Source organism: Ambystoma mexicanum, chromosome 5p (genome assembly GCF_040938575.1).
Source record: "Ambystoma mexicanum isolate Mex_15411 chromosome 5p, UKY_AmexF1_1, whole genome shotgun sequence".
Classification (NCBI taxonomy): Eukaryota; Metazoa; Chordata; class Amphibia; order Caudata; family Ambystomatidae; genus Ambystoma; species Ambystoma mexicanum.
Window position 1 is genome coordinate 1,047,475,203 of NC_090930.1, and position 24,676 is coordinate 1,047,499,878.

The window sequence follows — 24,676 nt, forward strand, 5'->3', positions numbered from 1 at the left end:
CTCATTTGTCTTCTTTTCTCATAATAAGAGTCCCAAACAAATTCAAGAAGATTATGATCACTGTTTTTAGTATGGATGACTTGGAATTTAGCCATGTAAGAGAGGAATTCACGTGTTACAAAAATGTGATCAAAAGTAGCTGAGAGATCATCCTTTTCCCAAGTCGGGATGTCATTTTCATCATCATCTCTCAAGAGATGGAGATTATGCAGGCCTCAAGTCTTCATTAGTTTTGCCCATTTGAATCCTCTTTTTGTTGTCAATGTCTTAGAGGTACTACCAGTATTTGTCGTTGTACTTTTGGATACACTAAATTTCAATCTCCACATATTATCAGATGGTTCAGCTGGAGATCTGCAGAGATTTTATCCAAAATGTACATGCTTGATTTATAAACTGCTCGTCACTCACCACCAGCGGGTTCCAATAAGAATTAATTATAATCAGCCCTTCACCGTTTACTTGACTAGGTGATTGCTGACTACCTACCCACTTTAGATGTAAAATTTGGAAGAATAAGGTCAAGTCTAACACTTTTACAAGATGAAGTTCCTTATTTGATCGGATCATGGTCAATAGACCCGTTGATGGGTGACCTGATGGGTGAAAGATAGGTCTCATAACCGTCCATTTGCAGTTTATCTCTTAACCAGGTTTCTTGGAGACAAAACACATCATAATCTCCTAATTTTATGTCGCTTGGTGATAATACGTGCACAAAACCTCTTGTGTTCCAAGAACCGCATTTTAAAGAGGTTAATTTCTCCTGGTGCTCCTTTATGAGGTCTTCTTTGGGTACTCCACCCCAGGGTTGCTAACTTCATTTTCCCTGATCCAAAGCTCTCGAGATCCATGTCCATTTTTGCCCTCCTTTGGTTTGCCCTTGTTCATCCTGGTTTTTTGGAACCTCCTTCTCTTCTCTTAAGAGCTCGTCGGGAGAGAATGTTATCTTCAATTTCGGAAGAGAGCATTTAGGTATGCGACCCACCCCTAAGGGGTCCTCAAAGATTCTCGAAGCTTCTATCTATGATACTAATTTTACCTCTTGAATTTGATTTTTATCTTGTACAGGACTCCTTCCAGTAGATTTGTTCTTTTCCTGGATTTTATTTCAGGAATTCTCTCGTGGTTGTCTGCTTCCAATCTCCCTTCAACTCTTTTATCTGTTTCCCTTTCTCTGGATGGTGTTTTTGTTTGTAGTTTGTTCTGCGAAGTGTCCAGTTCTTTCAGGTGGGTTTTTGCTCGATGTCTCTCCCCATCCTTTGGTTTTTATCTCGATATATAGTTAGATCGTAACCTAGCATCATAAAACTTTCGATTGCTTGTGCAATCAATAAACGTACCCCTGGAGAAGGCACATGTAGGTGGACACTGTCAAGTTTGCCTCTAATTCCAAATTCCACAATGTTTATGTCATCTGTCTTAATTAGTCTTACGGTAGGAATACACTGAAAAAGTGTCATTACGTTCTTTCTGTTTGGAATTACAACGGCTGATTTCTCTATTGTCTGAAGGAGGACATTTATTTCACTTTTAATTTTTTCCCTATAAGTGACTATTTCATTTCTTTTGGTTATTTCTCGCAGCTTAGTACTCCTATCATCTTGCGAAAATCTCATTTTTTTAATCATTTTTTCTGACTGATTCGAAAGCTGGTCTATGATCTTTTCTTTCACTATATGTCTTTGTTCCATTTTTATCATCCCAAATGTTTAGATGTCTTTTAAGAAAGGATCCACTTGGTAGTACAGACCTAGTCTGAACTTTCCTTTTATCACTAGACCGAGGATTCTCCAATAATTCTATAATATTTGGAGTCCTTTTATGTTCCTTTTCAGTTTTTTCACATCTTTCAGCAAGAGTCATAAAAGCAGGCGATTTCTCTGCACTTTGTTCTTTTTTGTCATCAGCTCTATTTAGTTGACTCTGCTGATTGACACCATCCTAACAGTATAAATCTGATTCTGATTCCTCTATGGAGCATTGGGATACTTCTGTTAGATTGATGCTATCAGACAGTTCGCCAATCACTATATGGTTGTTAGTTACAAAGCTTTGGGGTTTAAGAGATACTCCGCTTAGATTGCTATCTTGAGTCATCCTTGTTGTGATCACTCTTTGAGAGTGAATCGTACGTTCCTCCTCCTCTTCTATCCCATCTTTTCCTTCCTTGAGCACAGATGACTGGGCCTCAATCCCTTTGAAAGTTACGCATATTCTTCCTTTCGATCTCAGGCCCACTGTATATGAAAACACAGGATAAAGATCTTCTATGGATGTTTTAGAATTTGGGGCTTGCAGCAAGGATATATTTTGTTGACAGCTGTTATTCTTAGGCACTTTTAGTTCTAAAATGACACAACCATGTTGCTACTTTTTCTTTTTCTCTTGGTGTATCATTGAATTTTCCTTTTGATCTGAATTGTTTTTCTCGTTCTCGCCGATTTCTTTCTTTGTTTCTGTGCTTTTGTCCTTGCGTTCCTCTTTAGATTGTTGCTTTTTCCCCAAAACATTGTTTTCTATTGGTTCTTTCAGTTTTTCCAAAACATTAATAAAGCCCCCCAGAAAGATCAACTTAGTATATACATCATGGCAATCAATGATGTGTGATCCTTCAGTGGATCATTTAGTGCCGTGTAAAGCTTTGAGAAAGGTGCTAAGGCAATTGTTTTGATGGACATAATTGTCATCAGATCAGGTTTTTTTGATGGTGTATCCTTTTTGCTACTTTCCTATAGTCTTGTTGATAATCTCCTTCTTGGAATAAGGGGAGCGGATACATACACCACCTCCGGATTTTCAGAGATCTTTAATCTTGGGTTAAAGAATTCACTCTCAGGAATTGTGTTTTTATCTTTGATCACTATAGCTTTTGGATCAGTAATGTCACTCTCACTGTTTATGTTTTTGTCTTTAAGTACAATGTCTTTTTCTGATGGAATACTTATGTTTTTCACTAAACCATCCATAGTATCTTTTTGTACTTCTCTCAGCATAATTCCTCGATAGTTTTTTGCTCGGTCTGACTCTTTTTCAAATAAAGTTCCCAGAAGTAGGTGTCCGCCATTTGGATCTTCTCTTGTCTCCCAAGGTGAATTTTTCTGTTTGGATGTCAGCCCCACATGACGGAGGGGCATTTGTACTCTTATACGCAGGAGTCCTCAGCTAGTTATCCCGTGCACCAATGTTGGGATCAATGATTACGCAACCAGAAAATCTTTTATCCTTTTTTGCTGTTTTTCTTTAGCATAGGTTTAGACAGTGATTGGAGATCCTGATCAGAAGTCTGGTTGTTCCTTTCCGAAGAGAGAGACCCCACGTAAAAACATGCAGTCCCGGTTACTGTGCTGTTGGGGTTAAGTCCGTTCCTTGCAGAATTTCTACGTCTGATAGCTCTCCCAATGCAGACTGTACTTTAAGTTGTTTTTTCTGAAAAAGTGCAAAAGAGAACTTTCACCTATTGCACTTATTTTTTTCTTTGGATTGATCTTTTTATATATTCTTTTTGTTTTGTCTTCTTTAGCATTTGATTTCTCAGGGACCCCTTTTTTTTCGTGAAGGTGCCGAAAGTATTCCTTGCACATTCCCGTTCTTTCTTGGGAGTTTTATGTTGTTCTTTTCCTTTAATTGATTTTTCTTTGGACTAATTATTTTTTTCATTAAACCTTTTGGTTTAAGTTGTTGAGCGTCCACGTCAGTTGAATTCATTGGGTTTTCGATTTCTTTCATTAGGTCTGAAAGATCCTCCAAACATAAATCACTTTCTGCCACTTTCTGCATGTCCGTTATGGCATCAGGAGCCTCTGACTCCTTCTCATTTTGCACTTCACGTGCGTTTACTCTCCGAGGCGGGCTCTGAAGGAATTCACTGTTAGGTGTCGGGTGAATATCTATTGTGGTAATCATTTTTTTTTTCTCCATGGAATTCCTTTTGTAGTTCACAAGCCAAAGTCTGAGCATTAGTTTCCTTTTGAGTTTCTTCCAGTTGCACGGTTTTTGTAACCGCAACCAGTTGCACCATCTCACAGTTTGACAGCTCAAAAACGGGTGGGGTTCAATATTTCAAAGGAGTTCGCAAATTACCGGTGGGTCCTACTACCGCACTCTCAGATGGTAGCTCAGGAACCCCTGGATCGTGCCATCCGAAGTGTATCAGTTTTTGTTCAAAGTGATGTCCTCAGGGCCAGATTCCAATAAGGCCGGGGGCCGCATTAATTCCGCTGACAATAGCAAAGTCACTACCTCCATAACGCACCCTGACTCACCCCCACTGACCCCGATCCCAGACATTCGGGGACCATCCTCCTCCCTTACCAGGCCACGCCAAACCTCCTCACCACTCTGCAATGAAGCCACCCCATTACCCCATTACCCCACCCCTCTGATGAGTTCGAGTCTGTGGGGCGGCAAACATAGTTTTGGTGATTAGTTTCTGACGCATGGGAGTGCGTATGATCTAACATACTTTGTGTGAGTACGTTTGTGTTGGGAGATTGTTGACAGTAATGGTCAGCCAAAAAGGTGTTTTCTTCTTCAGAGGTCTTACCTCTCTTATTGAACTTTGTGTTAAGTTGTAGCTGTAGCTGCTTCAGCAGGCTACGGTGTTCCAAACCGTTGTGTTCCACACGCTGGCTTCTCAGCCGGCGCCCCTCTTCTTCAGGCTCCCGTCTCATCGCCGTCACGTGCCGGAGACTGCGGCAGCAGGCAGATCAATATGGATATGCTCCTACTCATAGAGCAAAGGCACTGTAAGCAGATTCAAACAGCAGCCAAACAGGGTCCACACGACTGCCGCAGACTGCCCAACTCTACTGCCGAACTCCGAGGCCGCTCCGCGGCAGAAGGCAGTCTTAATGGATAGGCTCCTCCTCACACAGCAAAGGCACTGTAAGCAGACTCAAATAGCAGCTAAACCGGGTCCACAAGACTGCTGCAGACTGCCCAACTTTACTGACGAACTCCGCGGCCGATCCGCTCCAGCAGGCAGTCTTTATAGATAGGCTCCTCCTCACACAGCAAAGGCACTGTAAGCAGACTCAAACAGCAGCCAAACACGGTCCACACAACTGCTGCAGACTGCCCAACTCTACTGCCCATCTCGTTCCACCCTGACCTACTCAACTCCTCACCCCTTCCTTGTAACCTTGGGGGCTTTCTATGACAGCGACCTGAAACTCAACCATTTCATTATGGCTACTGCCACTAGATTCAAACTTCTAAACTTCCGAAAAAACCAACCCACATTTAATACAGCACTGAACTAAAACCCTTTCCTCTGTTCTTGTTATAAGCAAACTGGGCTACTGTGTGAACCTACTTCTTGGTCTACACCTCTACTCTTGTGATTACCAAGCTCTGTGACACACACCCTTTTCAGCCTATCCAGATCCACCCGCCTCTATTCATCACCACCACGCTGTATGTCTACCTATGCAAAATCACTGTCTTTCTATTTCTGCTACGCAGCTATAAATCCTTCCATGGTCTTCTTATCCACGCCCTCATTGAATGCATCTCACTCTACTTTCCCTCGTAAGCTCTCCTCTCTGGACGTCTTCACAATCTTTCAGGCCCACACACACACATTGTGTCTTCTGATGCTTTTGATCCATTTCCCCTACTTACCCCACTCCATTAGCATGCTCTCCCACTAGCCATCACAGCCATCTCTTAGGTGGAACTCTTCAAAATGGGCCTTAAAATGCAACTGCTGGCAATGGAAGGTGCTCCCTAAAGCCTGCACCGTCCACACAAAGCACCCAACCCACCTCTCCTGCATTCTGCCCTCAGGACTACTCTATGTAATGTGTAAAAATGTAAATAGTGGCCTCAGGCTCTCAGTGATAAAAGTATTGTTATGTCCCCCTATCCCTGTCCCTAATACATATTCCTACTCTTACCCCAACACCACCGCGCTATACGTCATATAATTCCAACAATGATCCAACGCAAAGCCACCTTACTCTAGGACTGCCTCTGCTTTCTGTTGTTGCCTAATTTGTGAGTCATTTCAGCTCAAAACGAAACAGTGTTCTTAACTAAATAAAAATAAAAAACTATATCCATTTGCCGCTGACGACAATGAATTTCACTGTTGATTTAATTTTAATTTACAAATCACCCAGATCATTAAAGCTTTCCCTACTAAAGTATAATCTTCCCTTCAAAAGTACACCTACAGTGAATTGGTAAAAGCTCATTGTGTGCCATTTGTGGGTAGCTGGATGACGACCATAAACAAAGATCAAACTCTTGTGAATTGGATTGTGTAAATTGTCTTTATTTTGCATAATAACCCCCCCCCCCCACAACCACACACACACAAGCAGTGCACAACCAGTTGTTTCCAGTCATTATTTAAAAATGAGTATATTGATAGCACAGATGCCAGCTTTTACCCGTCATAAGCTCACTAAATGCATCAGTTTGTGGTGTAGTCGGGGATCATTAAAGCTTTATCCAACTTGGCTAAAGGAAAGGGCCCCTCCTAAGGGGAACAAACTCTTCCATAGAAGAGGATGGTGCCGGTCTTATTATGCCGTATAAAGAAGAGGAAAGGGTGGTCTGCTTCAAACCTGATGGTAATTGGCATCATTCTTGCTAACACAACAGCCGCAGTGGCGGCAGCTGCCTCGGTGCCCTCTTCGTTCACCTCTACACAGGCCTTGTGGTACACTTTAGACAAGAACAGGTCATTCCCACCTGACATCCCTAAAAAATTGGCCTTTTCCTGGTTGAAGGCATCGCTCATCCCAAGGCTGCTGAGAGTTCCCCGCATGTCATAGCTCTCTTGCAGCTTGAACTTGGGCAGAAACACTTCTACATTTATGTTGTCCATCTTATCTGATCTGGTCCACTCTGACAATCGCTCATAGGTCAATCCATGTTCTAGCTGCAATAGTAAAAAAAAGAAAGGCAATCAAAACTCTGGTGCAAACAATTGAAAGAAGTGCGTGACTGAGCGAGTAAAGGGTGGATGACTAAGGGAAGGGAAGAGCAACTGAGCTAGCCGCACTATTTCCAGAACCGATACATCACACAAGTAAGATCAGGCAGCTGGGATTAGCAGAATGCTCAACATGAAGAGATAAAGAGCAGAGTGTCCATGTATTAGAAGGGAGGGGGGTTATCCACTGAGAGCCTGCTCAAAGAGAAGAGTACGACTTACACTTAGGGAGCAGGGGGAAGAGGGTGGAGGTTCAGTACAGAGACTAGATCTCACAGCTAACTCCCGGATCAGTATACATTAAGGGCTAATTTTTCAGAGTCCTCCTAAGACCAGATCAGAAAAACAGATGAGTATGGTTTAGTTTTGGACTTATGATTGTGTTTTCATTTGTTGTATTTTTACTTTGAACCTGAAGATATGCAAGGGCTTCATAGTGCTGGTGTTTTCAGGAGAAACCCACTTACAGGCACCAACGCTGGGCCTAGCTAACATTACAACACTTCTGCATAAGAAGCCCGTACCAGCAGTGCTTTAGAGAGAGGGAATGGCATGAACTTGGTGAACCTCCACTTTCACAGCCCCATGCCTTGCTGCCTATCTCTCCTTAATGTGGTATCACCTTCTCCATCCACACCGGTTTCCCTGCCCCATCCCCTTGCCCTGCCTGCTCCCTGTTTTGGTATTGCTCTTTATCATTTCTCTTCTCCCTCCCTGCTTTCTATCTTTGCTTCGGCCCCTGTACATTCGGCTATCCCTACCCATACTCTTGTCTCTTCTTGGGTAATGGATATTTCTGCCTTTTCTCTCCTCTCTTTTCGCTTTACTCAGGTGAGGCGTTTGATGCAATGCATGGAGGAGGCAGGACTGAAGTGGGAGCATGTGGTGACATATTTCTTTTTGACGTTTTTTGGAAATCTCCTTCTTGCCCTCTTTTTAGTTGTGTAATATAGAACTGTCGCCAATCTCATGTCATTGCAGTGCCACTTTCTGAGCAAGGCCTACAGGTGCAGAGGCAGTACGTCATGAGGAGACAAGTGCAAGGACGAGCTGCAAGAAGGCAGCAGATGTGGCTGCCTCCTGCTGTGTGAGAGTAGAGACTAACGAAACTGATGAAAACATCCATACTCTTTCTGTTGACTCCATTATATCTGGTGATGAGTCAGCTAGTGCCACGCACCCGTGTTCCGAGTGGAACTGGCACGTGACTGCTCCTTCCGTTTGAGCTCTTTCATTCACTTGCTGAGAGTCCATTACATCTCTAGCAGCAGAACCCATGAAGCCGCCTTCAATACATTTCCTTTGATCCTGCAATAACTTTCGTATGGCAGATCCCGCCACGGGCTCCATCATGTGATCTCTGTGAGGCCTTGCATCCTTTCATGGAAGGCCTTGAAGGACATGGGTACCTCCTCTTCGTCCTCCGTAGCATCATCCAGAATGTCTGCTACACCATCATCCGGCAGCCCTGACGGTGGTGGGGGCAACAGCGGTGGAGGATCTTTCGAAAGAGGAGGAGCCATACCAATGTCTCCCAACAGAATCAGAACAGCTGGAGCTGGAGAAGCTGGAGCTTCCAAAGGTCCAGGCTGAGGTGGTGCTGTCGTAGGAAGAGGATTCACTGAAAGAGGTGCATGGGTTCTGAATGCATAAGATTCTAGAACTTATTTTTAAAATCTGTCCTCCGACGAGGGGTCTGAAGCAGATGAATGCAGAGAGGCTCTTAAAGGCCTGGAGCCCAACTGCTGACCACCAGAGAGATGGGTGGTGCCGAGTAACCCCTGATGCTGGGTGACCATTCGTCCCTTGGCAAAACGGGCAGGAGCCTAAAGGCCCCAGTGGCAGAAATCGGTCTGCGTCACCCAGTGTGTGCTCGATGATCTCGGAGATAGTTCAATCATAGATAGGCTGGAAACCTATCCAGCGACTGTGACAGAAGATGCGTCTGCCGATCTGAGGTGTGACCTGGGTCGCAGCACTGGCCTTGTTGAGTTCTGCGAAGTGCGGCCTTCTAAAACGACAGGCCCTCTTGGGCCCGCGGGTTGATGGCCAGTGAAAAGAGATGATGAGGCGTTCCGGTACAAGACACACCACCATTGGTAAGAGAGACACTGGTACAATTACTTCCCTGAGGAGGCCTTGGAGCGAAGTCCCACAGAAGGTGAAGTTCCCTCGGAAGCAGTTTCTCCAGTAAAAGCCTTTACAGAAACCAAAGTTCCCTCATACGAAGGCCCATTAGCAGGCCCTGGTGGCCAGTTGAGGCACTGGTTTAAGTCCCTAGAGACCCTCCTGCTTCAGTCAACTCCCAGAAAGGAATCGCCTGGGTGGGGTGCCGAAGAAAATAAAGTTGTACTCATCCTCTGAATTTACAAGAGAAGACACTGAGGTGTTCCAGTATCTTAGTCCGGAACATTTCTTTCCATCGTGTCAGTCAACTCCTCAGGGATTTGTAGGATAGTGCATTACAGAGCGCACAGATCTTCCCAGCTGTGAAGTAGGACCATACACTTGACCTGGCATAAAACAGGAAGGAAGCGGGGGTAGAAGCGACCAAAAGAATTGGAATTGCCAAAGGGAGCGGCTAAGGAAAAGACAAAAGATAAAAGGGAAGTCTGCGTCAGGTGTCCGATCTATCTGACGAGGAGAAAGGGACTCGGGGAAATAGCACGAGAGACAGGGCTGTGGGCATGGTTACGCTATGCGCACATCCTCCGCCCGCACTCTCTTCAATTTAAAGCGGAGGTACGCTGTCTTGCTGAAAGCTCTGAGCCCATCCCCCCTCCGCAGGAACTCCCTTAAATATAGAGGAAAGGGGATGGGACATAGCAGTATCTTTATGAATACATTTCTATTGAAGACATTTACAATTTTATCTAAGCTAGAAAATCTACATGTTCCCTGTAGAAAGGAATTGTTTTTAATCCCACAGCATTTTTTACATTGTTTCATTGTTTTTTGTCACACCTAGGGTCAAATGTAAAATTTCGAATAATGCTAAACTGAAAAATTATTTGAACGATCCAAAGTGACTGTTTGGAAATCTTGGACAAATAAATCATAGTGCATAACAAGTATGAGTGCAGAAGAAGAACTAAAACTTTAGCTCTTTTGTACCAATTGCTGAAGGGTGTGACCCAGGTTGTCTGTTCTTGTTTCTGTGGGAAGCCATGCGAAGGGTTGAACATGAGAACGGTGTATCCCACCTGACCCCTCCCCTAACTCACTCAGATGCTCTAACTAGGCACTAGCAGCTCCTTTTGGCCAAGGGACATAGGTTGAGGAGAAGTGATAAATGTCATGCTGGGCCAGATCATCAAGCATGCCTGCAACAGTTGATGAGCAGAGGCAATGTGTGAGTACTTGAGGCCAGGTGTCTGTCTGGAGGAGACTTGCACTCCTCCTGTGCTGGAAACCCATAGGTTTGACAGTCATCAAACCTACTGTGTGTTCCACACTGAGTGTATACATTCATTTCCAGGCTACCCCAAGTTTGGCTCATAAGACTTTCCCACCCCTGCCTTTCGAGCATTATACCTGTACTCCTGGGAAAGGAATCCTGGGGTAAGATGACTGAACTGAAGATTTCTTCTAATGATAATAATTTGTTATTAAAAATGCGCTTCTAAAAAAAAGATTTTCATAGAATATCTACATACAATTATCACCCAACAGACGTTAGAACTCATTTATCGACCTCAGAAAGTTGAAAGGCTGAGTTATCCTAGCCGGTTTGAAACCTATGAAATGCTGATCACACTGATCACAGCAGCAAGTGCTCAATCCACTGAGGTACTTACAGGCATACTTTATTCATTAATGAAGTCTATTTTAGGCATTCTAAGGACAGATTGTTGCACAATAATACAGATAATATTGGATGATGGCTGCCTTTCCTGTACAGAAGCCTGTGTTGAGAGGCTTGTTGCTGACAGATTCCATCCTCACAGAGGGAGACTTTCCAACAGCGCAAAGTAGAGACCAAAATGAACTCACACAGATGACAAAGAGACTACACTGGGAAACACTTTGCCACAGGGATTAGTCATAAGAAACCAGCCCAGGCTATTCCTAGATCCTAAAATTTCAAGATGAAATGGATCCACATTGCTAAATAGAATGGTGATGGTATTGGCTAAAACCTTTAATTGCGATGGCTAGAAGGGTATCAGAGAATGTGGATCATTTGGATTTTGGCTCTCTTGAAGGTTGATGAGTGGGTCCACGAAGACCCCAGGTACGATTTCAGGTACTGTTCCATGCCTTAACTGCCAGCATTGTAGCAACATACTAAAAGAAAATACCATCAGACACCCATATACAGAGAAAACCATCCCCCTTAAACATTCCTGCACATGTGACTCATCTAAGATCATATATGGGCTTCAGTGCCCCTGTGGCCTATTTTATGTAGGCATGAACACTAGAAAAGCCAAAACACGGTGGTCAGAGCACAAATCGAACATTAGAATGAAGAGTCAGAAATTACCTGTCGCAATGCATTTTGCAGAAGCCAGACACTCCATAGCACAAATTAAATGTGTTATACTGGAACAAGTGAAACTCGGCCCTAGGGGCGGAGACATTGTAAGAACTTTACATCAGAGAGAGATAATGTGGATCGATACACTTGACTGTCTTAGCCCTAGAGGCATGCATATAGAGTTTGATTTGGATGTGTTATGGTTGATGTACCAAAATGTATCGTTTACTTTGATTCAGGATGTATTTTACTCTAATATGTGACGCCTGAACCCAATGCGAAGACAGATTTTGATCTGAGGTCCAGGTGGACAGGTTAAAAATCAACCAAAAATGGACATTACTTGGTCTGTAGTTGTATCTGGTGTCTGAAGGGTATTGTCTGAATCCTATATGTGGGATAGACAACAAAGCCACCTTATGCTTTAGAGTGTGAACGTCTTCCAACATCCTTACGGTGTTTTGAGCCTACATGACGGCAGGGACCAATGGGATATGTACAACTGTCAATATTCATCTCTTAGTAGTAAGTACATAGAAAGAGCACCCCAGGAGAGGTCATTGTAAGATCAGAGCATAGTATACCCTAGAAGAGATATGGAGTCTTATAGTCTATCACGTACATGGAACGCGCAATGAATGGTGCAACCAGAGGGAGATTGCAGCTTATGGATGCAGGGGTGTGCCACCTTGGGACCACAGCATGGGACAGATGGGGACCCAAGCAGACTTCGGTCTGCGTCATCCCCACTCACCCGGACAGTGGCCCAGGCAACACGTGTCCTTGCTATGGATAGGAACCTTCCTTACCATTACCCATCACATTGAATCAGATACCTTTGCCTGCCACTTATGTGACAACATATAGGATGATCAAACATCCCCCTTTTCGAGTACAGCATCGGGCACATGGAGACCCGAGCAGATGCCGTATAGGGGGACCAGTAACATGTCTTACGTGCATATCTGGTTTACTTCAGGGCTATATATAGATTATACATATAGCTGATTGAATGTTTTACACACCTGTATGTCCCTGCGTGGTCATCCGGTCCCCCAGAGGTCCAGTCAGGGATCAGTTACCAATATTGGACTTCCATACCCAGACTTGTGGATGAACGCATGTGCGTTCATTAAGCACCTCTTATATAGATTATACGTATAGCTAACAGAATGTCATACACATCTGTATGTCCCTGCACGGTCATCTGGCCCCCCGGAGATCCAGTCAGGGATTGGTTACCAATATTGGACTTCATTCATACTCAACATTGTGTATGAACGCATGCGTGCTCATCAAGCACTTCTTCCCCTGGTGGGAACTCCAAGAAACATACATGCGCATGCGCAGGGGAGCAGCGTCTCGGGCCGGGGGTCCAGATGTTTCACCATGCGCTGTTGCAGGAGTGGGGCGGCCCGACCCTGTGGCGCACGCTTCTCACGCTGCGCATGTGCATATGGACACTTGTGGTGTTCTCTGTGCGCATGCGCGGGTGAAGAGTGGCCCGGTCCTGTGGTTCGCGCTGCCCGCCCCGGCGCATGCGCACTTTCATACAAGTAGCAGACAAATGCGAACATACAGACATACGGACTAGAGAGCATCATTCTCTTGCCGGACACCAGAGGATTCCTGGACTATGCTTGTCTCTTGCACAGAGGTTAGAGACATACTCTACTCGAACAGCAGAGCAAGCTGTTACACAGCCATGGGGTTGAGTTAGTGGTTTACCTTAGCTTGCCTCATGTGGTTATTTTAGACTAGAATCACCATTTTGACACAGTGAATATGGGTTAATCAGTGAACTAAGGGTGGTGGGATGGATGACTTTGGTCATCCATGCGCACAAAGGTTTAAGCATAAAGCCATTGGGGGTTACTTTAGGTGGGGCTAGAATCTCCCTAGAAGTATTTATTAAATCTACACTTCTCTCTGCCTTTACACTAGAGAAATTTTTCTGAGTGAGTCCGCTTGAGGTAGAGACTATAACACAACAGTGGGTATGTGTGCAGTCACATCCACACAAAAGGGTGTGCCCAAAGACTGGAAATAGAGATCCTACCAGTACTCAAAACGAGGTGGGTCATGTGTAATTTTCATACTTTGAATTGTTAACATTGAGTCAGGTAAATAGTACTAATAGTTGGCTATTCTCTACATTTTTGCTTTAGGAATTGAAGTCGTGAACACATATATTTTTGGAACAAGTAGTATCATTGGCCCTGAAGATGGACTTTTGTAAAGTCCGAAATGCATTGACAATACACCAAAAAAACCCTGATGCTATTTGGGATTGGTGACTTTAAACCAAAGAACTTCATTTTTCTTTATTATGATCAAAAGTGGACATTGCAAATATATGTTAAGAGGTCAAAGAAAGTGCCTTACGTCTAAGAATTGTTGTTTCAGCTTCATAATTGAAATTCTGTAAATGCAAAGCCTGTGATGTGAACTCGCTTTACTTTACTTTTTTCTTTTGTTTGAAAAAAACACTTACAAAGAAACTGTGCGATCTAATGGATTAAAAAAAAACACAGAGGGTACTTTTTACTTTTGTATAAGTTTGTGTCATGTAATTAGTCTCATTGACAATGTTGATCTGGGAAATTGTAAACTTTTGAAATTATTTAAGTGTTTAAACGCTCACACACACCAGCATTTGGTGAAATTATCATTAAGCCTGGAGATAGCCATTGACTTTGACTTCCACCAGACCTAAGTACTCTAATTCCCTAAACTAAGTAACTATAAGATACACAGACCTTTAATTGCAAGTAGTAAGGGTCTTACCGAACTCCACCTACTGGCCACATTTACTTATTTAGGATTCAATTCCCCTTGGAGTGCACTGAGGGTTGGCAGGTAGCAATACATGCCCCTTTTCCCACGATTTCAGGTACAAACAGGTTTGAATAGCACAACCAAAAATATCCTCCTCAGGAACAAACTCAAACACAGAATGTCAAGACAGTCTGTTGTCCACATTTCTACTAGTTCAGGTGATTTCTTCTATTGTTCAACATTTTTTCGGGGCACCTCCGCGTACCGAAGTGCCTGTGGTTCTCCTTACAGAAGACCTCTGGCTGATCTCCTCGCAGTGGTGGGATTTGAGGACCTCTGATCTGTAGATGTTGTTGGTTCTCTGTCACAATCCACAAATACAGCTGGAGCTTCTCTTCTACTAGCGATCAGAGCCAATGGCATTTGGGGCCCCTGTATCCACAGTGGCACACAAGGGACCCTTATCACCTCCTTCATGTCTCCCCTCCATGGAATCTCTCCACTGCTGTTCTTGTCACGTCCCACTTTGATGCTATGCCGCATGCTCTCCTCCCGCTGTGGGCAGTACCCCCATTGAATCGGGGTCTCACTTCGACCCCCTTCCTTGGGCTAAACATGCCATCTCATTCCTTCCTGCTCTAGCTAGCTATAGCCCTTTGGGTTCGCTCTGGGCTCCAAACCTCCTCCTGATATCTCCCTCCAACAACCTTCTGATATTTTACTCCTACCATTTGCTGATATTTCTGTTTAAACCCCTCCTAATATCTCACTCATGTTACCTACTAAAGTCTCTTTGCAACAGCTTGCTGATCTTTCCTTCACCTCCTGATGTTTTCTTAAACCACCTCCTGTGATCTCCCTGCTACCACCTTCCCTGTTCTCCCTCCTACCACCTCCTGATGTTTTCTTCAACTACCTCCTGTGATCTCCCTGCTACCAACTTCCTTGTTCTCCCTCCTACGACCTCCTGATGTTTTCCTCTTGCCACCTCATGTTTTCTCTTCCTTGTCTCTTGTCTCCACTAGCCTCTGCTCTCTCCTGTCTCTTGCTCAACTTCTTCCACAGCATCCGTCTCCAATTGCCAACCTGCTTCAAACTCCTGGCACTGTCTCTGCTAAATGCCCACACCTTCCATTCCTGGGTCATCCCTTTTAAAAGTGAGTGAGTCCTCCCCCAAAGCAGGTCTGGCTTTGTGGTATGTATATACATATTCTTGCTATGTGTTTGTTTGATTAGTTACCTTTAATTGCTTCTCCCCTGAGCTGTAGGATATGTTCGATCTTGTTACTTGGGTAACAGTGGGACCTTTACGAAGTTGGTCAGTCATCTTGGATGTTCTGTTTGCGCCGGTCGGTGCATGCACGCAGGTACCTGCATGTTCTAGCTGAACCACATTTGCAGCAGGCGCCACAATAATAAGTTTCAATGTTGCCATGCTGTGATGATAATTTGTGTTGAGGGTGGGGCCTGCATCCTGTTGAATCTGTGTTGGGGAGACGGTGCACTGTTGTAAGACAGGTCACATCTCCTGACCAGGTCTTTAAAGAACAGTAAAATGTTTACGTGCCATGTGAATAGTTTCTGCCAGTGGCAGGGGCTAAGTGATAGTGACCAGGGTATATGTATCTTCCCGATTACGCCACCCAGGACCATAATTGACTTCATTGGGGTGGTCCCTGACCCCCTTAGTCAACCCACATGGCCTTGATCCTGACAACATGATACAATTGGAAGGACCTGCTGTGGTTATCCTGATGTACGCAGTAGCTGAGGACACTGAGAACTTGTGTGATTTGCTAAGGTCTGTGCCACTTGGTCGCCAGCCTATTTTCCACAGTTGGAAGTAAAACCAGAACAAGATTTCTCACTTTCAACTCCAGTAGCCTTGCTTTCCGATGATATAGGCACTTCTGTTTTGCTAGGCTAGTCTGGAGATGTTGTGCCAAGTTGCAGATCACACCAGATTCCCTCCTTGGTGTTTTTCACAAACTCTGCTGTTCCTCCTTCTGAATGTTGTTGTCCCTCCTAACCTTCCTTTGGGATATCAAGGACATTACAGGTCTCTCTCTCATTGACTAGATTAAAGAGGAAGAATCTGGTAGAAGCTTGTGGAGCTTTTCATGCAGAGAAGGGGGCCGGGGTATTACCTTGTCCTAATTCCATCCTAACCTCTTCTGAGATCTGCTTTCCAGAGCAAGTTCTTTAGTATTTGTTTAAAATGAACCGCTAGTGTATCTGTTTGGGGGTGATAGGCAAAGGTCTGGTGCGTGTCTATCTGCAATACTCTTGAAATCAGTCAGGGTTTATACATATATGGAGTGCCCTGGTCAGCGAGGAGTTCCTTCAGGAACCCAAACTGCATGAATTATGGCAATAGATGTTTCCCGTTGTTGTTTATACATGGTTCAGTTTCATATGGAAGGTCTAAGGTACAGGGCAGCATAATCAAATATGACTAGGATATAGCGCTTCCCACCTTTGGATGGATTCAGTTGGCCTACCACATCCATTCTGTTCCTAGAAAATGGAACATCAATGAATGGTAGAGGTTGTAGGATAGCCTTACCTACATCATTCCTTGATGTCTTTTGACACGCTGGGTACTCCAGACAGTGGGCTAGTTTTCCGAAAAGGTAGGGGCACCCGTAACTATTATCTGGTCTACCCATCTACCTTTACACTATTTATCACTTTGTAAAGGAAAGCCCTTTTCTCTCCAAATTTTGGCCCCATCACCTGTCTACCCTCCACTGCAGATATACTGACAACAAATCAGCACGAAGGAAGGGATCATTAATGTGATCAAATGCAAATTCTAGTAGTAAAGGGGGTTACCATTTTCTACTAAGACCCAGCATCTGCTGCCTTAAAGGGTCTCCTTGATTTTGCTTGATTCCAGGACGATTACTCTAACTAGGGTCCCTATGGGACCTCTATGGCAAATACAAGGACCTGAACCAGCTTCACCTCACTCGGATCACCCACCTCTTTAAATTTCTCAAGGAGTGTAGGTGGCAAGGTGCATCTTACAAATCAACTGCGCTATGCGATCCTGCTCCTCAACCACCAATGTCTCTGAACTTTTGTTAAAGAGGAGTACCTTCACCACTACATGACATTTCCTGTCAATCACCCCACCCCCAACATCAACACCATATTGCATTACTAGACCTGAACGATCCTTTCATAGGTTCCCTCCGGTAGTGCATCTCTAAAATGGGTGGAAACTAGGGCACGCACCACGGAAGAATGTCCTTATTGCCCACAATATAGACATCCATTCCATCTGATTCAGAGTTAGCTTTGCCTCCTTGCCTCATTGGTCTCCTGGAGGTATGATCATCTGTATTCTAGGAACTAGTGGTCATGGGTAAGCTTTGAGTAGGCTTCTTGAGCAGTCAATGGGAATTGTACTTCTACCACCATCTGTTATGCAGCCTAGTGTGTCCACAAAGACTGCAGATGCAATTTCAGGGACAAGCACATTTTATTAAGACAAACAAAAATGTCCTCACGGTCAAACTTAAATACACATACTAAGTGTCTGTGGCTCTCCAAACATCCTTTGGCTTATCTCCTTGTGGTGGTGGTGGACTAGGAGCGGTTTATAGTGACATTTTCGAACGTCACATTTTCGAAATGCCATTTTGTTGACACAAAAATGCCGGAAATAAAAATTTCGAATGTTTTTTTTAATTTTATTTTTTAAATGGGGGGTTCCCCTCCAACCCCCCGTTTTTTTATTGACACTTTTTTTTTACTAACGAAACAAAAATATAACATAAAATAAAAAATTCAAAAATAATACATTCAGAATTTTTTTTTCAGAATTTTTTTTCGACATAATGGCATTTCCAAAATGTGTTTTCGAAAATGTAACTGTATACCACTTCTTCTTGCAGGTTCTGTAGATGTCAATGGGTCTCCACCACACACTGCAAATGCCCGTCCTGCCATCTCCAGGCTTCCAAGTTCCAGTTCCTCCTTTTAGCTATCTATAACCAACTTCTGATGTCTCACCCATGCCACCTTCTGATGTATCACTTCTGCCACATCCTGACAACTCTGTTCAACTACCTCCTGATATCTGTCTCCATCCACCTCATGTTTTATTACCAACCACTTGCTGTGTTCTCCCATCTACCACTTTCTCTGGTCTCTCTTCTACGACCTCTTAATGTTTTCCTACTGCCACCTTTGGTTCTCTCTTTTCCCTCTCTTGTCTCCAGCCACCTCCACTCTTTTCTGTCTCTTGTTCAACTTCTTCCTCAGCCTCCTTTTATAATTAGCAATCCACTCAAATCACCTACAACCTTCTCTAAACACCCACACACCCCCTTACTGCAACATCCCTTTTATACATGAGTGGGTCCTCCCCTGGGGCTGGCCTAGTCTTCAGGTGTTAGGACTCTTTCCAATTCCTGGTCCTTGTGGCAGCAATGGAGGCGCTGACATCCTAATGGTGTTTTTACCCCTTCAAGATGGTGTTTCCTAAATGGGACTTTTTGCACTCCAAATGTCTTTCTAGCCTTTTCTCAGGATGCCCGCGGCAGGCCGTTGTCAGGGCAATGGTACGCACTGTATACTCTACTAAAGAGGACTGGGAACGTAGCCCACTGCGTTGCTTTGCCCTGCTTGGCACTTGCTCTGCTCGCTGTTGTTTCATTTGAGTAATCTCTTATTCTGTGTGTCGACACCTCCTGGCTTCCCCGGGTAAACGGCTTCAAGTCGGGGCTTCCCCTGCTCAGGGCTTCAACCTACCTTGGGTTCTGGCTTCTCCAGTACACGTTTCCTTGCTCCTGTTAGCTTCGGCTTTGCTGGGTCGGACTCCTCCCTTCTTGCAGCCAAACCCACACTTAGTCTGGCTCCTCTGGCACTCAGAGCTTGCTCTCTCCCCTTTCATGGTATCGCTAGGTAGGGCTCCTCCCTTCTCGCTGCCGGTCTCATTTTTCTCTGGTCTCCCGCTCAGGACACTCTTCTTTGTTGTACTTGCTCTTTGTTTCGCTTTCTTTTCCACAGGTTCTGTGATCCTTCTAATTGGCTCTCGATCTGGTTCTCACTTGGGATTCTCTATACACCTTTCACTGACTCTCTCTCCTAGTTACCTTTTCTTTATATATTCCCTGTGGACTTCCCCATTTGCCCTTGATACATCATGGATATCCAACATTTCACTGGACTTCAAGACCTCATCTCATCCGGACTTCTACCGAACTGAGGTTTTTTTGCCGTTGTGGTTTTCCGCTATTTTCTGGGCTTGGCCTGGTGATTACTATCCCTCCCGAATTATGTTTCGGAAGGCGAGTGGTTACCAAGGCTTTGTCTTTCATCATCATTCTGCGGAAATTCCACTTGTCTTCTTCAGACCAGGTAAGTCTACCTTATCAAAGTTACATGGTGTGTTACAGTTGTGTCGTTAGGACCGGCATATAAGTATTCTACGTATTGTGGCCGTGTCATTGGTTTGACTATAATTTCTCCCCCCACCCCTCAACCACAGCGTGTGTTTCATCTTGTGATCCGGCCAGCGGCGTGACTGTGGCTTTAAGAAGCCAGTCCACTCTCTTAGGTTTTCTATCTGTGCTGTTCAACGCATGCACGCAATTGCCCACAGACTGTAGCAGAGTCATATTTGCAACAGGAGCCACAGTAAGTGGTTTCACTGATTCATTGAACTGATGAATGTTTTTGATGAAATTGGGACCTATATCCCATTGAATCAGTGCTATCCCATCTAGCTTTGTTCCGCAAGCGGCAATATACAAAAAGATTAAACAAATCAACCAAGAGATTACAATTTGGACCATTTTGGATCAAAAGAGGCATTGAGTATTACAAGGGGTTAAACAAAAAAGCAGCAATATGGTGAGAAGAACACCAAAACCTCTAAAGTACGTGGGGACAGAAACAACCATCCATCACCCATGCAGGCCTATTCAAGACTAATTATTCCCAATGAATCCACAAATTAGAAAATGACCCGTATAGAGAGAGGAGCCTGTACTTCTCATGGCTGAGAGGATTACTGGTTGTGATTATGAATCATTGTCTGCCTATATTGCTATAATGGATTGCCATCATTGTGCCCCAAGTAGCTTTAAAGGAATGAACCTCTGCATATGCATCTTCAGGTGTTACCAATCCACATGCCTTTACACACCAAGCCCAGAGGAGGATGAAATGCAAGTGGGGTCATTTAAGATTCCTGTTTTCATTCTTTTAGTCGTTACAGTGATGCTGTACATTACTGTTTGTGTGATTCGTTTCAACTCAAGAATTAAAATCATAAAATTAATGTTACTGGAGTTCAGGGAACATGCTCATTTTGACCTCTCTTCTCCAATGTGCACCCATTATCCAAGTGATTTGAGACCCTCAACCTCCTAATGCAGCAGGCTGTGACCCTCACGCTTGTGTGCAGCAGGGGTCTATGCTGGCAAAGTATCATAAACAGACCAGGGTTTTGGTAACCATGGCATAAATGAGGAAACCAAGAAATGTGTGGTCTTTTTGCTTTTCTTTTCAGAGATCTTTTGCAAACTTGGCTAATTCGGATTTCTGACATGCAACCCCTCCCAATGTTGTTGGGGACCTAGGAAAATAAGTGGAAGGGCTTTGTTGTCTGTATGTTTTTGGGCATGACTTCAACATGCCCAGGCTCACTATGTAGTGAGTACATTTCAGATTGACCCTCTGGCGCAGTAAACACCTCTTCTCCAGCAATCTTTGCATTCGATGCTGCCCCCCATAGAATACAGTTAAGTCAAACGATAAATGTGATCCAATTATACACATAGCTCTTCCATCTTTTCCTTCTCATGCCTGTCTGAGCATCTTATCTATCCTTTGCCCTCATCCCAACTATCTACCCGCCGTTGCTCCTCCTTTGCCTCTCTGACAGATAAAAGAGCTTCTATGGCAGGAGGTGCTAGACAGTAGCAAGATAACATAACATAACCAGAAGGCCAATGCCCCTACTCAGGAGGCTGGCTAAGACACACCCAGGGATCCTGCAAATTTATCAGAGGACCAGTAATGCACGCAGTCAGCGTCAACACATGAAACGGCACCAGTGATGGCCCCCTTCTGAATCTGGGAATTCCGATTTGACATTATGTGCGCAGCTGTGGGAATCACGCTCAGCAGCCCCTATTCTCAGAAAATCAGACACCTAAATATAGCGCAGAGGATGCGCTTTTTAGATGCCTGCTATCTGGAAATGGATTGGTTACAAAGGTGATCTGCACATTTCCAGGGGTTGCGCGACATCACAATTGATGTGTTACCCAGTCCCCTTCCATCCGTAATGTAAAAATTAGAACAAAACATTTCTATCACATCTTGAGGTAACAAAATGCAGTTGGTCCACTGATGTATCACTTAAGAGAAGTTCCTTAATAGGTCAGAAATACCCCCTGCACCTGCTGCAAATAGGCACAGGAAATGTACTCATTTTCAGTGCATCGCTTTTGTGAGTTCAGGATGTACTTCAAAATATACAGGAATTACCCCTCATTTGCATAATTGCGCAAAGGGGCTGAAAAAGGACACCTGAATGTGTGCATCGTTAGATGACTTTTCGTGAATGGGGCGTAAAATATTTTGCCACATGTGAAGGAGATGTGCTGGTGCATAGCGGCACTAAAGCCAAACAAGGTTTTGAGAAGTTGGACCACAGTCTTCTCTTTCCTTCTAGAACATCTGGATTTGCAGTGTCCACTACAACAGCACACTCTCACTCACTCCCTTACTCAGATGGCATTTGGAAATGTAAGGCCATGTCAGCAATTAAGGTACATGTCCACCCTCACAACTCTGCGATACAAAGATTGCACTCTATCTCACTCACCCTAAAGCAGAGGTCTGCAACATGTGGCTCTCCAGATGTGTTGAACTACGACTCCCATGATCCCTCATCATTGATTAAGCTGGCTAGGGCACATCTGGAGAGTCAAAGGCTGCAGTCCCGTAGCCTAAAGGGAATATAACACTCTTTGTGAACAAGGATGGTTTAAATATAGTTTTGTTGGGAAGACTCCTTTTGGGTGCTTCAGGAGAATGGCAAAGTTCCCTTTTAACCTTATTGAGTGAGATTTATTTTCTGTGAAGCAAATATGGAGACTGCAGGCATCTGCGTGATATCAGGTGCACTCTGAAGATGCAGTTCAACAAAGCTTATGGAATGCCACCGACACTCTAGCACGCTTTAAAGTGTCCAGCACATCTCCAGTGAGAAGGGGACATATTTACTAAGATTGGCTGTGGGAAGCATTAGGGGATGTTTGGAGCATATCCGTGTTATGTCCAGGGCTGTAGATTCCATTTTGAGATGACAGCATGTTACTCCTTGCTTTTGGAATTTGGGAATAAAGGATTTGTCAGAGAGTTAAAATAAAATGTGGTTTACTGTCGACTGGACTAGTTGTAGGCAAGTAAAATTAATTTGCCGTTTAAAAGCATAGGAATGAGTGTTGTAACATCTACTATCTTTGTGCCCAGTAATGCATTACCAATGAGGATTTTTGTAAAGCTCATAGGCCACTTAAAATCAGATACCACAGTAGGAGAGCTCCTGGTTTTGGCGTTCACTGCTGACGCCTCCGCTCTGAATGTGTAGCAATAACACGTGGTGGCAAAGGGGAGACATGTGCTTATCTGTTACTCCGTTTGATTTTGCCTAATAGGAGGGAGTAAAACAGACAGGTACGTCGCTTATCGGGAGGGCTGTTCAATTTTTACACTGTGCGCCAGTACAATCCTTATTTGGGTCCGGGTGCACACTTTGCCCTTTTAAACATGGGCTTTTGGTTCCGGGTCGCAGGCCAATGCACGCAGCATACAGTCTTTTGATTGGATGTCACTTATTCTTAACAGGAGTAGGCACAAGGAAAATACACCCAGTATGCAATTAATGAACTGAGAATAAACAATTATAAAACATAACTCGAGAAATTAATAAGTGATGTAATAACATCAACATACAGTGTAAAAGTAATAGAATACCTTAAAAACAATTAGCAGAAGCCTACGCTAACATTTAATTCAAAGCATTCCTATGAAATTGAAGCTCACAGATTTGCGCTGATTTTAGCAATTTTGAAATTCCTTTCATGGCCAAGCAGTCTCGCCCTTGTTACAATCATTCAGCAGGCCTCGTCCATATGTAAAACATCTGTATACGCCGCATTTATAAGATTTTAGTGCAGCGTTTGACATGGTGGACAGACCTAACTTACGGAACAAACTGAATGCTTGGAAAATACAATCAGGGATTCTTAAAATGCTTATTGCATTGCATGATTGTACACGGGTCAAGGTCCGTATTGACCAGGCAGGAAGGACCTTAGGGTGGGTGAGTACTAATAACGGGCTTAAAAAGGGCTGTAGGTGGATACCGATGCTCTTTAACCTTTACCTGGCAGACCTTGGGGGGAATCTTACTAATTCTTGTACCCTGTTCCTCCTCATCCCCCATCCAGCTAACTTCTGCAGGAGTCTGTCCTGATACATTCTGGTTTCACCATCACCGTCTTGGGGCCAATGCTGAATTTGACTTTTATGGACTTCATTGATTCACGGTGCGTCACACTTTCTGAACTCTCATGCTGAACTTCCTTTGCATCTAGTACTCATGGTGGCCCTGAATCATGCTGTTCCCATCTTCAGCTTGTATCCTGGCTTGCAACATTATGTGTTACTACTGACTTCTGCAATTGTATTCACTCTCCCCTCTTGCTTCTCCACTCTTTTTGACTGCTTACTCTCTGTTCTCTCGTCCTCTCCGTTTCTCTCTTTTCCTATCTCCTCCCTCCTCCTCTTACTTTCTTCTATGCACTTACTCTATCAGAATTGTCCTTGGACCTAGTATGATAGCAACCTTGTCTGTCTCCTCCCCCCTACCCTTAATTTGTCCCCCCCCGGCACTATCTGAAATGTCGCCAGGCCTAGTACGATAGTCGCTTGTTTTGTTCCTCCCCTCCCTTTCTGCACACCTCTCCCTCACCTTTTGTTTTTCTCCGGCTCTACCAGAAATCTTGTCAGGCCTAGTACGGTAGTCACCTGTCTGTTTCCATTTCCTTCCCACTCTCCCCCTCCCTTTCTTATCTATGTCTTAGCTCTTGCACTATCTGAAATGTCTCAGGCCGAGTACAATGGTTAATTTTACATCCTTACTGTTCATGGCCTGTAAGACTGTCATTGTATTTTCCCTTGTTTCCACCCTGGCCTTGATGCGCTTTGAAACACATTGTGTATAGGCGCTATATAAATAAACGATCATATCATATCATTATCATATCATATCAATGACACAGCTATCCCACACAAACTGGGCGATGTCTCTATACAGTCGATGGGTTATGCTGATGATCTTGTAATCTAGACTCCACTAGTTGGGGACTGCAGGCGACCGTGAATAGGTTGGTATAATTAACACGGAAACAACTAAAATTATGATTTTTGCTAAGAGAGGC

The 24,676-nt window shown here is 44.1% G+C and overlaps 1 protein-coding gene across 4 annotated transcripts in view; it reads right to left on the reverse strand.

Moving 5' to 3' along the window:
- Positions 1-24,676, reverse strand: part of LOC138481404 (leukocyte elastase inhibitor-like) — a 459,314-nt gene that overhangs the window by 69,572 nt on the left and 365,066 nt on the right. The window contains exon 10 of one of the 4 annotated variants that reach the window (XM_069613540.1): positions 6,260-6,892. The exons of the other annotated variants lie outside the window; for them this stretch is intronic. Within the exon in view, the coding sequence (XP_069469641.1) occupies positions 6,488-6,892 (405 nt within the window). The 3' untranslated portion in view covers positions 6,260-6,487. Of the gene's footprint in view, positions 1-6,259; positions 6,893-24,676 lie in introns of those variants that run through there. 4 annotated transcript variants of the gene reach the window in all.